Source organism: Teleopsis dalmanni, unplaced genomic scaffold, assembly GCF_002237135.1.
Source record: "Teleopsis dalmanni isolate 2A unplaced genomic scaffold, ASM223713v2 unscaffolded_contig_0217, whole genome shotgun sequence".
NCBI lineage: Eukaryota > Metazoa > Arthropoda > Insecta > Diptera > Diopsidae > Teleopsis > Teleopsis dalmanni.
The window spans coordinates 1-16,560 of NW_024031599.1; the positions used below are offsets into that span (position 1 = coordinate 1).

The window sequence follows — 16,560 nt, forward strand, 5'->3', positions numbered from 1 at the left end:
AATTTTTGCAAACACTCTCAACGAAATTAACATTCTAAAAAGAACTCTAGCGAGTAAATTTGAAATGAAGGATATGGGGGAGGTTTCATCAATTTTAGGTATGAACATCACGCGTGAGGGTGATTGTATTAGAATCGATCAATCAGATTATATAGAAAATATTCTTAAAAGATTTGGCATGCTAGATTGTAATTCATCAGCAACTCCAGTCGACTACAATCAAAAACTTTGCTCTGATATGTCACCAAAAGACAATGAACAAAAACAACAAATGGATCAGATTCCATACATGCAAGCTGTTGGCTGTTTACTATATGCTGCTCAAATTACGAGACCTGATATAAGTTATGCAGTCAATCTTCTAAGTAGATATAATTCAAATCCAGGAAAGGCTCATTGGGAAGCAGTAAAGCGTGTGATGCGTTATCTCAAGGGAACCACGAAAATTGGACTCGTATACAAAAAGGAAAAGGATAGTGTAATATTAGGTTACTGCGACGCAGACTGGGCCGGTGATGTAGATAATCGACGCTCAACAACCGGTTACGTTTTTACCTTTCAATCTGGTGCCATATCCTGGGCTACTAAACGTCAAAAGACAGTTGCGTTGTCTTCAACGGAAGCGGAGTATATGTCACTTGTCGCCGCTATAAAAGAATCTATTTGGCTTAAACGACTTGAATCTGAACTTGTATTTGGCAATACAAACCACATAGTCATATACTGCGATAATAAAGGCGCAATTCAAGTAGCAACAAACAATTCACACTCAAATCGAACCAAACATGTAGACATAAAGGCAAAGTTTGTTCGTCAGAAGATAGAATCAAAGGAGATTGAAATAAAATATTTGCCAACAAACCAAATGATTGCAGACATATTAACAAAAGCTGTTACGAGACAAACGCTGAATTTTCTGATGAATGGTTTTGGTCTCGAATGAATTTATGGTTTAATAATATTGTAAACAACATGCATGAGCAAGACAGGAATTATTTGTTCAGGAAAGGTGTTATAAATGTTATAAATAATAAGAACAAATAAGTTGATACTGGCAATACTATTCTTTCTCATGCATCTTGTGCATTTCGTTTTCATATACCTTCTTTATTTTTAGTCTTAATAAACGATTCAACTTAACAAATGCGAACCAGCTTGAAATATATGGACCCATTATAATTAAAGCCGGTGGAGCTACAAAAGATCTAAAATTTTCTGTGCCAAAATCTTTTTTACTTAAAAGTAACGTAGTTGTTTTGCAATATGTGCCCACAAAACAAACCCACAAAACAAAACAGTTATTATCAGTAGAGACGTGATTTTTTTTGAAAATGAAAAATATGTAGGAAAAAGTGATTCCCTAGGTATAGTTGTTCCTATTATACAAATTGAAAGTGACAATTCAGGGAAGAATATAGAGGAATGCGAATTGCTACTTAAAAATACTGAAAATGAAACCAAAAGTTCTGATGAACACTACAAAGTAATAGATAATACCTCTCCGGAATGCTCTGAGATTCAAGTAATATCCAACGAAGTGGAAGAAGAATCTGACATACGACGTTCGAAGAGAATAGCAAGCAAAAATTCGCCATATAATTTTTGTGCATTAGATTATATATCAAACGATCCTTGTTCATTTGAAGAAGTAATGTCGTCCAATAACTCTGATAAATGGAAAGCAGCTATGCAGAGTGAAATTGACTCGCTTTTACGGAACAAGATATGGAAACTTACTGAGTTGCCGGCTGATAAAAAAGCAATCCCATCAAAATGGGTTTTTAAAACTAAATTACAGGAAACAGTACAGGAAAGGCTCATTGGGAAGCAGTAAAGCGTGTGATGCGTTATCTCAAGGGAACCACGAAAATTGGACTCGTATACAAAAAGGAAAAGGATAGTGTAATATTAGGTTACTGCGACGCAGACTGGGCCGGTGATGTAGATAATCGACGCTCAACAACCGGTTACGTTTTTACCTTTCAATCTGGTGCCATATCCTGGGCTACTAAACGTCAAAAGACAGTTGCGTTGTCTTCAACGGAAGCGGAGTATATGTCACTTGTCGCCGCTATACAAGAATCTATTTGGCTTAAACGACTTGAATCTGAACTTGTATTTGGCAATACAAACCACATAGTCATATACTGCGATAATAAAGGCGCAATTCAAGTAGCAACAAACAATTCACACTCAAATCGAACCAAACATGTAGACATAAAGGCAAAGTTTGTTCGTCAGAAGATAGAATCAAAGGAGATTGAAATAAAATATTTGCCAACAAACCAAATGATTGCAGACATATTAACAAAAGCTGTTACGAGACAAACGCTGAATTTTCTGATGAATGGTTTTGGTCTCGAATGAATTTATAGTTTAATAATATTGTAAACAACATGCATGAGCAAGACAGGAATTATTTGTTCAGGAAAGGTGTTATAAATGTTATAAATAATAAGAACAAATAAGTTGATACTGGCAATACTATTCTTTCTCATGCATCTTGTGCATTTCGTTTTCATATACCTTCTTTATTTTTAGTCTTAATAAACGATTCAACTTAACAAATGCGAACCAGCTTGAAATATATGGACCCATTATAATTAAAGCCGGTGGAGCTACAAAAGATCTAAAATTTTCTGTGCCAAAATCTTTTTTACTTAAAAGTAACGTAGTTGTTTTGCAATATGTGCCCACAAAACAAACCCACAAAACAAAACAGTTATTATCAGTAGAGACGTGATTTTTTTTGAAAATGAAAAATATGTAGGAAAAAGTGATTCCCTAGGTATAGTTGTTCCTATTATACAAATTGAAAGTGACAATTCAGGGAAGAATATAGAGGAATGCGAATTGCCACTTAAAAATACTGAAAATGAAACCAAAAGTTCTGATGAACACTACAAAGTAATAGATAATACCTCTCCGGAATGCTCTGAGATTCAAGTAATATCCAACGAAGTGGAAGAAGAATCTGACATACGACGTTCGAAGAGAATAGCAAGCAAAAATTCGCCATATAATTTTTGTGCATTAGATTATATATCAAACGATCCTTGTTCATTTGAAGAAGTAATGTCGTCCAATAACTCTGATAAATGGAAAGCAGCTATGCAGAGTGAAATTGACTCGCTTTTACGGAACAAGACATGGAAACTTACTGAGTTGCCGGCTGATAAAAAAGCAATCCCATCAAAATGGGTTTTTAAAACTAAATTAGATGCTCAAGGTACTCCGGTTTGCAGAAAAGCCAGACTAGTTGCAAAAGGTTTCGGACAAATAGAAGGCATTGAGTACACAGAAACATTTGCTCCGGTGGTAAGATATGAATCAATAAGGTTTCTATTAGCGCTCGCCGCCAAAAATGATTTGATTATACACCAAATGGATGCTGTTACAGCATATTTGAATGGAATTCTCGATGAAGAAATATACATGAAACAGCCGAAGGGTTTTAACGATAGCTCAGGCAAGGTATGTAAACTTCTACGTTCAATATATGGTCTCAAGCAATCAGGACGCGTTTGGAACGAAACTCTAAATCGAGAATTAGTTGCAATAGGGTTAAAGAGAAGCGAAGTTGACCAATGCATCTACTATAAAGTAAATAGTAAAAGTATAATGTATGTTTCAATTTATGTAGATGATATTCTAATTTTTGCAAACACTCTCAACGAAATTAACATTCTAAAAAGAACTCTAGCGAGTAAATTTGAAATGAAGGATATGGGGGAGGTTTCATCAATTTTAGGTATGAACATCACGCGTGAGGGTGATTGTATTAGAATCGATCAATCAGATTATATAGAAAATATTCTTAAAAGATTTGGCATGCTAGATTGTAATTCATCAGCAACTCCAGTCGACTACAATCAAAAACTTTGCTCTGATATGTCACCAAAAGACAATGAACAAAAACAACAAATGGATCAGATTCCATACATGCAAGCTGTTGGCTGTTTACTATATGCTGCTCAAATTACGAGACCTGATATAAGTTATGCAGTCAATCTTCTAAGTAGATATAATTCAAATCCAGGAAAGGCTCATTGGGAAGCAGTAAAGCGTGTGATGCGTTATCTCAAGGGAACCACGAAAATTGGACTCGTATACAAAAAGGAAAAGGATAGTGTAATATTAGGTTACTGCGACGCAGACTGGGCCGGTGATGTAGATAATCGACGCTCAACAACCGGTTACGTTTTTACCTTTCAATCTGGTGCCATATCCTGGGCTACTAAACGTCAAAAGACAGTTGCGTTGTCTTCAACGGAAGCGGAGTATATGTCACTTGTCGCCGCTATAAAAGAATCTATTTGGCTTAAACGACTTGAATCTGAACTTGTATTTGGCAATACAAACCACATAGTCATATACTGCGATAATAAAGGCGCAATTCAAGTAGCAACAAACAATTCACACTCAAATCGAACCAAACATGTAGACATAAAGGCAAAGTTTGTTCGTCAGAAGATAGAATCAAAGGAGATTGAAATAAAATATTTGCCAACAAACCAAATGATTGCAGACATATTAACAAAAGCTGTTACGAGACAAACGCTGAATTTTCTGATGAATGGTTTTGGTCTCGAATGAATTTATGGTTTAATAAAATTGTAAACAACATGCATGAGCAAGACAGGAATTATTTGTTCAGGAAAGGTGTTATAAATGTTATAAATAATAAGAACAAATAAGTTGATACTGGCAATACTATTCTTTCTCATGCATCTTGTGCATTTCGTTTTCATATACCTTCTTTATTTTTAGTCTTAATAAACGATTCAACTTAACAAATGCGAACCAGCTTGAAATATATGAACCCATTATAATTAAAGCCGGTGGAGCTACAAAAGATCTAAAATTTTCTGTGCCAAAATCTTTTTTACTTAAAAGTAACGTAGTTGTTTTGCAATATGTGCCCACAAAACAAACCCACAAAACAAAACAGTTATTATCAGTAGAGACGTGATTTTTTTTGAAAATGAAAAATATGTAGGAAAAAGTGATTCCCTAGGTATAGTTGTTCCTATTATACAAATTGAAAGTGACAATTCAGGGAAGAATATAGAGGAATGCGAATTGCCACTTAAAAATACTGAAAATGAAACCAAAAGTTCTGATGAACACTACAAAGTAATAGATAATACCTCTCCGGAATGCTCTGAGATTCAAGTAATATCCAACGAAGTGGAAGAAGAATCTGACATACGACGTTCGAAGAGAATAGCAAGCAAAAATTCGCCATATAATTTTTGTGCATTAGATTATATATCAAACGATCCTTGTTCATTTGAAGAAGTAATGTCGTCCAATAACTCTGATAAATGGAAAGCAGCTATGCAGAGTGAAATTGACTCGCTTTTACGGAACAAGATATGGAAACTTACTGAGTTGCCGGCTGATAAAAAAGCAATCCCATCAAAATGGGTTTTTAAAACTAAATTACAGGAAACAGTACAGGAAAGGCTCATTGGGAAGCAGTAAAGCGTGTGATGCGTTATCTCAAGGGAACCACGAAAATTGGACTCGTATACAAAAAGGAAAAGGATAGTGTAATATTAGGTTACTGCGACGCAGACTGGGCCGGTGATGTAGATAATCGACGCTCAACAACCGGTTACGTTTTTACCTTTCAATCTGGTGCCATATCCTGGGCTACTAAACGTCAAAAGACAGTTGCGTTGTCTTCAACGGAAGCGGAGTATATGTCACTTGTCGCCGCTATACAAGAATCTATTTGGCTTAAACGACTTGAATCTGAACTTGTATTTGGCAATACAAACCACATAGTCATATACTGCGATAATAAAGGCGCAATTCAAGTAGCAACAAACAATTCACACTCAAATCGAACCAAACATGTAGACATAAAGGCAAAGTTTGTTCGTCAGAAGATAGAATCAAAGGAGATTGAAATAAAATATTTGCCAACAAACCAAATGATTGCAGACATATTAACAAAAGCTGTTACGAGACAAACGCTGAATTTTCTGATGAATGGTTTTGGTCTCGAATGAATTTATGGTTTAATAATATTGTAAACAACATGCATGAGCAAGACAGGAATTATTTGTTCAGGAAAGGTGTTATAAATGTTATAAATAATAAGAACAAATAAGTTGATACTGGCAATACTATTCTTTCTCATGCATCTTGTGCATTTCGTTTTCATATACCTTCTTTATTTTTAGTCTTAATAAACGATTCAACTTAACAAATGCGAACCAGCTTGAAATATATGAACCCATTATAATTAAAGCCGGTGGAGCTACAAAAGATCTAAAATTTTCTGTGCCAAAATCTTTTTTACTTAAAAGTAACGTAGTTGTTTTGCAATATGTGCCCTCTACCCCATCGCAAGGTACGCAAACGATTAATGTCATTGAGAGTAAGTTTTTATAAGTTCTTCGTTATTTTTCCTTATATTTATTTGCAATTTTTGTAGACTATTTAGAAACTAATAAGTGTTTTAAAAGTATTTTAAAGAAAATAAAAATATTAGAAAAGTAAGAAACATTATATTGAAAAAATGTATAGAAGTCACTAAAACCACTAATAATGCTTCCTGGTTTGAGGAAGCGCATAAATGCTATTTACAAAGGATTGAAATGTTAAAATTGGAAAAGTCAGAAAAAGGAAAAAATCAGATTTGAGACATAAATAAATTTGTAATGTGTTTTTACACTACAATTCATAACAATATCAAACAGGTAATTTTGTTTCATATGCTATTAAATTCAAAAACTTATCAAATGTACACAATTTTGACTTCGTCACTGAAATGCTGTTTGATCGTTTGAACATTTTACAGCGAACAAACATACAAACATGCGTATAATGTAATACAGAGGGTTGCATGTATGATTGAATACGAATGCAGTCGGGCTTTTGTCAGCCTTACTCGACTCACATATAGGTTTGAACTGGTCATCATACCAGTTGTGACTCGATCGAACATTGTTGCATGAGGTTGGGTAGATTTATTATAAATCCACCAGCAAAATAAAGTGGGTATTTCGTTTGTATGAGCGTGGCACTTCTTTGTACTATAGATTCTTTGCTTTAATCATAAACAAAACCATTAACCGCTGTACAAAATCATGTGTATTCATATTAAGAAACAAAGAATACTTGTACAAGAACGGCAACTTAAATGTAAACAAAAAAAACCAACCAATACACTCTCAAAATAATTTACTACTACCAAACCAAGCACGTTGTTTTGTTGTTGCAATTCGACCCACCACGACTGAAAAGTTTCACCACCCCGAACGGAACGTTTCACCACCACGAACGGTCTTAATTTTTTTTATTACGAAAGAGCAATATGAAGAGCGCAAATTGGGTTTTGTTTAGTTATTTTGACAGGAGAAATGCGCCAAAAACTGAAAAACGTAGCCAAATCAAACTGAGTTATAAAAAGTAGTGAATAAGTTTCTTTGAAAAAATAATTATATTTATTATAATTGTTATTATAGTAAATTATTATATATTATTATTAATATTTGAAGATGGTGCGAAATTGCGTGATGGGATGTAAGTTATTTAAGGGAATGTATGAATTTCCTAAAAATGACGAAAGAAGGTAAAAAAACAATAATTTATTAATTGTGGATTTAAAATATATGTTTTGTGTTTAATGTGATTTGTTTGTTTTGATGTGTATAAATACAAATTAGTAAAGCAAAAATATATGTGAGTATATATTTAATATATTTTAATAAAGTTGTGCTATGTGTTAATTTGTGTTTGTTAAATATGTGAAAAATCCAATAAGAAATAAAAAAAAAAACAAAAATTGTAAACAATTTTTTGGTGGTAAAAAGAGTGGAGTATGTAAATTATATTTGTATATTAAAATATTCATATTCAAATGTATGAATAGTTTAAAGACTTTTAATATTATTTAATTTATTATTAATTTAATTCAACAATTTTATTTTTAATAAAATACTTTTATGCAATAAAATAACTTTTAATATGTTTTCTAATTAACAAATTTTACTATTTCATTTGTTCATGTTAAAAACACTGAATTGAATTAAATCGTATATTTCTTGGGACTGCTTGAAATTAGAAAATATAAATTTTTGACAATTTTTGTCAAAAATTGAGGTTGCTTATTTTGCGTTATTAATATTTTGTATTTTGTTGTTTTCTGTTTTCTGTTTTATTTTCAACAGTTTCAATAATTGAATTGCCTTAATATAACAGTATTCTAAAACAGTAAAAGTATTCTTTGCTAATTCCGCAGTTCATTTACAAAACTGTATGTTGAAAACAGTTTCAATAATTGAATTGCCTTAATATAACAGTATTCTAAAACAGTAAAAGTATTCTTTGCTAATTCCGCAGTTCATTTACAAAACTGTATGTTGAAATTTCTTTAATTTTAGCGGGAAATTCATAAATAATAACACTAAATTGTTGAATACAGGCGAAATTAAAATTCATAAATAATAACACTAAATTGTTGAATACAGGCGGAATTAAAAATGCCCTTCAAAAAAGGAAAAAATGTTAAACAAACAAAAATTACTGATACAATGGGAATTGAGACCAAAGAAGCACAGGCTAGTCCTAAACTAAAGCAGGATATAAATTTGCAAGAAAAGTAAGTTAAAGTGAATTAATAAAAGAAATGCTAAAATAATTTATTTATTTCAGATTCAGACCCCGTGAAGAATCAAAAATACGATCAGTCTTTCCAGTTACGATCAATGAGTTCTGTTCGTTAAATGCGGTTTTTTCTTTCTTTAAAGTTTCAAAGAATATTTCATTTATTTATCTCTAATATTACTTATCATATACAACATATTTTTAAATGTAATTAGAACAAAACTCAAACAAATTTACTGCACAACACGAAACACAACCGAACACGACGGATGCTCGTACAACAAGAAGATTTTAGGTATGAACATCACGCGTGAGGGTGATTGTATTAGAATCGATCAATCAGATTATATAGAAAATATTCTTAAAAGATTTGGCATGCTAGATTGTAATTCATCAGCAACTCCAGTCGACTACAATCAAAAACTTTGCTCTGATATGTCACCAAAAGACAATGAACAAAAACAACAAATGGATCAGATTCCATACATGCAAGCTGTTGGCTGTTTACTATATGCTGCTCAAATTACGAGACCTGATATAAGTTATGCAGTCAATCTTCTAAGTAGATATAATTCAAATCCAGGAAAGGCTCATTGGGAAGCAGTAAAGCGTGTGATGCGTTATCTCAAGGGAACCACGAAAATTGGACTCGTATACAAAAAGGAAAAGGATAGTGTAATATTAGGTTACTGCGACGCAGACTGGGCCGGTGATGTAGATAATCGACGCTCAACAACCGGTTACGTTTTTACCTTTCAATCTGGTGCCATATCCTGGGCTACTAAACGTCAAAAGACAGTTGCGTTGTCTTCAACGGAAGCGGAGTATATGTCACTTGTCGCCGCTATACAAGAATCTATTTGGCTTAAACGACTTGAATCTGAACTTGTATTTGGCAATACAAACCACATAGTCATATACTGCGATAATAAAGGCGCAATTCAAGTAGCAACAAACAATTCACACTCAAATCGAACCAAACATGTAGACATAAAGGCAAAGTTTGTTCGTCAGAAGATAGAATCAAAGGAGATTGAAATAAAATATTTGCCAACAAACCAAATGATTGCAGACATATTAACAAAAGCTGTTACGAGACAAACGCTGAATTTTCTGATGAATGGTTTTGGTCTCGAATGAATTTATGGTTTAATAATATTGTAAACAACATGCATGAGCAAGACAGGAATTATTTGTTCAGGAAAGGTGTTATAAATGTTATAAATAATAAGAACAAATAAGTTGATACTGGCAATACTATTCTTTCTCATGCATCTTGTGCATTTCGTTTTCATATACCTTCTTTATTTTTAGTCTTAATAAACGATTCAACTTAACAAATGCGAACCAGCTTGAAATATATGAACCCATTATAATTAAAGCCGGTGGAGCTACAAAAGATCTAAAATTTTCTGTGCCAAAATCTTTTTTACTTAAAAGTAACGTAGTTGTTTTGCAATATGTGCCCTCTACCCCATCGCAAGGTACGCAAACGATTAATGTCATTGAGAGTAAGTTTTTATAAGTTCTTCGTTATTTTTCCTTATATTTATTTGCAATTTTTGTAGACTATTTAGAAACTAATAAGTGTTTTAAAAGTATTTTAAAGAAAATAAAAATATTAGAAAAGTAAGAAACATTATATTGAAAAAATGTATAGAAGTCACTAAAACCACTAATAATGCTTCCTGGTTTGAGGAAGCGCATAAATGCTATTTACAAAGGATTGAAATGTTAAAATTGGAAAAGTCAGAAAAAGGAAAAAATCAGATTTGAGACATAAATAAATTTGTAATGTGTTTTTACACTACAATTCATAACAATATCAAACAGGTAATTTTGTTTCATATGCTATTAAATTCAAAAACTTATCAAATGTACACAATTTTGACTTCGTCACTGAAATGCTGTTTGATCGTTTGAACATTTTACAGCGAACAAACATACAAACATGCGTATAATGTAATACAGAATGCATGTATGATTGAATACGAATGCAGTCGGGCTTTTGTCAGCCTTACTCGACTCACATATAGGTTTGAACTGGTCATCATACCAGTTGTGACTCGATCGAACATTGTTGCATGAGGTTGGGTAGATTTATTATAAATCCACCAGCAAAATAAAGTGGGTATTTCGTTTGTATGAGCGTGGCACTTCTTTGTACTATAGATTCTTTGCTTTAATCATAAACAAAACCATTAACCGCTGTACAAAATCATGTGTATTCATATTAAGAAACAAAGAATACTTGTACAAGAACGGCAACTTAAATGTAAACAAAAAAAACCAACCAATACACTCTCAAAATAATTTACTACTACCAAACCAAGCACGTTGTTTTGTTGTTGCAATTCGACCCACCACGACTGAAAAGTTTCACCACCCCGAACGGAACGTTTCACCACCACGAACGGTCTTAATTTTTTTTATTACGAAAGAGCAATATGAAGAGCGCAAATTGGGTTTTGTTTAGTTATTTTGACAGGAGAAATGCGCCAAAAACTGAAAAACGTAGCCAAATCAAACTGAGTTATAAAAAGTAGTGAATAAGTTTCTTTGAAAAAATAATTATATTTATTATAATTGTTATTATAGTAAATTATTATATATTATTATTAATATTTGAAGATGGTGCGAAATTGCGTGATGGGATGTAAGTTATTTAAGGGAATGTATGAATTTCCTAAAAATGACGAAAGAAGGTAAAAAAACAATAATTTATTAATTGTGGATTTAAAATATATGTTTTGTGTTTAATGTGATTTGTTTGTTTTGATGTGTATAAATACAAATTAGTAAAGCAAAAATATATGTGAGTATATATTTAATATATTTTAATAAAGTTGTGCTATGTGTTAATTTGTGTTTGTTAAATATGTGAAAAATCCAATAAGAAATATAAAAAAAAACAAAAATTGTAAACAATTTTTTGATGGTAAAAAGAGTGGAGTATGTAAATTATATTTGTATATTAAAATATTCATATTCAAATGTATGAATAGTTTAAAGACTTTTAATATTATTTAATTTATTATTAATTTAATTCAACAATTTTATTTTTAATAAAATACTTTTATGCAATAAAATAACTTTTAATATGTTTTCTAATTAACAAATTTTACTATTTCATTTGTTCATGTTAAAAACACTGAATTGAACTAAATCGTATATTTCTTGGGACTGCTTGAAATTAGAAAATATAAATTTTTGACAATTTTTGTCAAAAATTGAGGTTGCTTATTTTGCGTTATTAATATTTTGTATTTTGTTGTTTTCTGTTTTATTTTCAACAGTTTCAATAATTGAATTGCCTTAATATAACAGTATTCTAAAACAGTAAAAGTATTCTTTGCTAATTCCGCAGTTCATTTACAAAACTGTATGTTGAAATTTCTTTAATTAATAAATAATTAATAATTAATAAATTGTTGAATACAGGCGAAATTAAAATTCATAAATAATAACACTAAATTGTTGAATACAGGCGGAATTAAAAATGCCCTTCAAAAAAGGAAAAAATGTTAAACAAACAAAAATTACTGATACAATGGGAATTGAGACCAAAGAAGCACAGGCTAGTCCTAAACTAAAGCAGGATATAAATTTGCAAGAAAAGTAAGTTAAAGTGAATTAATAAAAGAAATGCTAAAATAATTTATTTATTTCAGATTCAGACCCCGTGAAGAATCAAAAATACGATCAGTCTTTCCAGTTACGATCAATGAGTTCTGTTCGTTAAATGCGGTTTTTTCTTTCTTTAAAGTTTCAAAGAATATTTCATTTATTTATCTCTAATATTACTTATCATATACAACATATTTTTAAATGTAATTAGAACAAAACTCAAACAAATTTACTGCACAACACGAAACACAACCGAACACGACGGATGCCCGTACAACAAGAAGAATGAAAAAACTTGCTAACCATTAAAAGCAGCCCACACACAGTGGTTGCCAGATTGATATAGATAATTTTAAACATTTCTCCCACCTAGACGTGGAGATACAACCGGATCTTGCGTCTATATTACTCGTGTGCTTCAGGACGTCCTTCAATGTCGATTGGTAAAACAGAGATCTTCGTAATTGGCCGTTTCACAATGGCGGACTGTGTTTGTATGGTTACGACCCGAACAGCACCGTCCGTGCCAGGATGGACTTGGATAATGCGGCCAAGCAACCAGGAGCTTGGAGGCAATCGTTCATCTCGAAGTAGGACCAGTTGACCGGTTGCGACATTTGTTTGGCTTTTAGTCCATTTGTTTCTGGCATGTAATTGTGTTAAATATTCTTGGGACCAACGGCGCCAAAAGTCTTGATACATCTGGCTTAACATCTTCCATCGGAATAGTACACCAATCTTTGTATTTAGCAAATTAGGTTCAGGTACGGCAGCTGGTGCTCGTCCAATCAAAAAGTGTCCTGGTGTCAACGCTGATAAGTCTGTGGGGTCATCAGATAGAGCCGTAAGCGGCCGCGAATTTAAACAATTTTCGACTTGTTTTAATAACGTGTAAAATTCTTCAAAAGTTAAAGTTGCCGTGTTTACTACACGCTTAAGATGAAATTTCATGCTTTTTACTCCTGCCTCCCATAGGCCACCAAAATGAGGCGCTGCGAGTGGTATAAAGTGCCAATTTATGCCAACGGTTGATGCAAACACAGACCCAGCTTCAATTTGTTTTTTAAATAATTTAATTTCATCTTTCATTAAAGCATCAGCACCGACAAAGGATGTACCACGATCGATGTACATATCTGAGCATATGCCACGGACTGATACAAATCGCTTTAACGCTGCTAGAAATGTTTCAGATGTCATATCACTCACAAGTTCCAAATGAATAGCTCGTGTAATAAAACATATAAATAGAGCCACATACCCCTTGTAAGTACGATGGCCTCTCCCTCTTGTCGCTCTCACATTAAATGGACCAGCATAATCCACGCCCGTGTGCATGAATGGCTGTGATATATTACACCGTGCTGGAGGTAAGTTACCCATAAGTTGTGCTTGCGGTCGACAGGCTTGACGAAAACATGTAATGCATTTGTTAATCACTCTCTTCACAGCGGATCTTCCTTCAATAACCCAAAATTGCCGTCGCATATATGCTAATGTTGTTTGAGTTCCGCCATGTAATGTTCGACTATGAGCGTGATTAATAATCAACGTAGTAAAATCATGACATTTGGGTAATATCATTGGACATCGTTCATCTGAAGGAATATTCGCATTTTGCAGTCGTCCATTTAGACGCATAATTCCGTCGGAATCAAGCTTCGGATTCAATTTAAACAATTTACTTGATTTGTTGATTGGATTGCCTTTCCGTAAAGCGGCATAATCGTTGGTAAACTCGGTCCTTTGTACAATTGTTACTAATTTTTTAAGAACCGTATAACGTTCTTGCCAAGTGCAGAAACTTTCATCCCTACGCATCCTTTTTTGACACATATGAATAAAACGTAGGCATTGCGCCACGACTACGAGTAATTTGTCAAGAGTAGCATATCGTCCAAATATTTCCCACACTTCTGTTGATAACTGCGTAGTTAATGAGTTAATCTCTTTTTTCTCAGGTAAACTGTCAGCAGTATGATTGATTTGGTGGTTAGGCCACATTTTCTCATTTAAGCGAAGCCAAGATGGTCCATACCACCACATCAGATTATCTTTTAGTTGCAAAACGGTACTGCCTCGTGATGCACAATCAGCCGGATTATCCTTTGTTGCAATATACCTCCAGTCTTCAATATTTGTCATTGACTGAATTTGTGACACTCTGTTTGCCACGAACTGCTTCAATTTGCCTGGATCAGTTCTAATCCACCACAGTGTGGTTGTATTATCAGTCCACAAAATACAGCGTGATGGTTGACACTTAAATGTTCCTTTTACCTTGTGTAGAAGTTTTGCTGCTAGCAATGCTGCACATAATTCTAAACGTTGTATAGACGTTTCTTTCAACGGGGCTACCTTAGTTTTACTAATAAGCAAATTTACAAAACTGGTCGTACCGATGGTTGTTTTCGCATATACTGCAGCCGCATATGCTTGATTTGATGAATCACCAAATGCGTGTAATTCAATTGCACTTGTCGAAGTGGTGTTTATCCAACGTGGGATTCGAATGTGATGTAATTGTTGTAAGTCAATACGAAAGTTATGCCAAATGTTTGCCATCTCTATTGACAAGGGATCATCCCAATCGGATCCAGTACGCCAGAGTTGTTGCAGAAACATCTTTCCTCGAATGATAACCGGAGCCAAGAACCCAAGTGGATCAAATAACTTCGATATGTCAGACAACATTAGTCGTTTTGTGTAATGATGGTTGTCACAAGTTACATTGACGCTGTAACCAAAACTGTCGGATTTTGTATACCAAGTAAGACCAAGTGTCTTAGTTTTATACTCGGTGTTAATTTCCACATCGTCGGCGTGAGCTTTTACGTCCTCAGTCAGAGTGCTTAAAACGTCATTTGAATTCGAATTAAATTTACGTAAAGTGAAGCCTGCAGTTGCTAGAAGCTCCTGAAGTTCGTGCAATTTTTCTGCAGCTTCGATTGGAGTGTCTCCACCTGATAGTACGTCATCAATGTAAAATTCATTTAGAATCGATTCAGCTGCCCGTGGAAAACGAGTTTGCTCCTCTTTTGCCAGAGTACGCAATACTTTGATGGCAAGATATGGAGCACAATTAGTCCCATATGTTAAAGTGAGCAACCGGAACGTTGTAGGGGCGTCCCCGTGTCGAACGCGCCACATTATTCGTTGCAAATCCACATCTTTGCTATCAACAAGAATTTGCCTGTACATTTTCTCGATATCTCCTGTAAACACTATAGGGTAATGCCGCCATTGCAAGATGATATTTGATAGATCATTTTGTAATCTGGGACCTATATGCAGACAATCATTAAGAGATATTCCGCTCAAACATTTATTAGAAGCATTGAAGACTACGCGAAGCTTCGTTGTAGAACTCGATGCTTTATAGACACCATGGTGAGGAAGATAACATGTTGAAGCTACATCATACGAGTGTGGCACCACTTCCATATGGCCACAGGTCTGATATTCGTCCATGAAATCTTGGTAGAGTTTGTACATATCCGGATCTCGGGTTAATCGCTGTAACGTGCTGTTTAATAATGCAAGTGCATTTAGTTTACTTGACTTAAGTGTTGCCAAATCAGCTTTCTGCTTGATTGGTAGTCTAACCACATATCGACCCGTTGCGTTGCGTACAGTTGTACGCTCAAAAAAATCTTCACAGTACATTTCATCTTTTGTTAACGGAGCGTGGTTTGTTATTTCTTCCAATTCCCAAAATTTATGTAGCATTTCGTGCAATGTTGCCCGAGTATGACAGCAATTAACTTGTCCTTTCACTGAAATACCCTTTCGTCGCGACAGTCCACCAAAAATTACCCAACCGAGTTGCGTATATTGGGCAACAATATTGTTAGTTGGATGCCGTTTTAGTCGCTCATAGACAATAGCAGCATAATCTGAAGCGCTCAAAATCATATCGACTGCCCCCGGAACCTGTAATTGAGGATCAGCTAAATCTAAATTCATGAACTCACCAAGTGCTTCTTTCGGTATGGGAATGGTTGGGGTAACGCTACCCACTCGTGGAAGTATTAGTGCAACACAATTCATGTTGAAATCGGATTTTAACGAATGGATTGTAAATGAAACCATTCCTCTTGAATTGGCGACCCTTTCACCATTTGCACCACTCACCGGCACTATGACATTTGTTTTGTCCAGTTTTAACCGCTGCACGATGAATTCGCTGACAAACGTTGCTTCCGCCGCGCTATCCAAAAGAGCTCGCACAATAAGCTTCTGACCAGAAGGACTCCTTACCTCTATCAATGCAGTGCCAATTAAAACAGTCTGTAGATGTAAAGTTCGAGC

General features: G+C 34.0%; 1 protein-coding gene across 1 annotated transcript; it reads right to left on the reverse strand.

The window, feature by feature from the left end:
• Positions 1–12,654: 12,654 nt before the first annotated feature.
• Positions 12,655–16,299, reverse strand: LOC119663209. The gene is made up of 2 exons (XM_038072866.1): positions 13,203–16,299; positions 12,655–13,124 (listed from the first exon to the last, which is right to left on the reverse strand). Exons 1-2 carry the CDS (start codon positions 16,297–16,299, stop codon positions 12,655–12,657), a joined length of 3,567 nt encoding a protein of 1,188 aa, XP_037928794.1.
• Between the last annotated feature and the right edge of the window lie 261 nt (positions 16,300–16,560).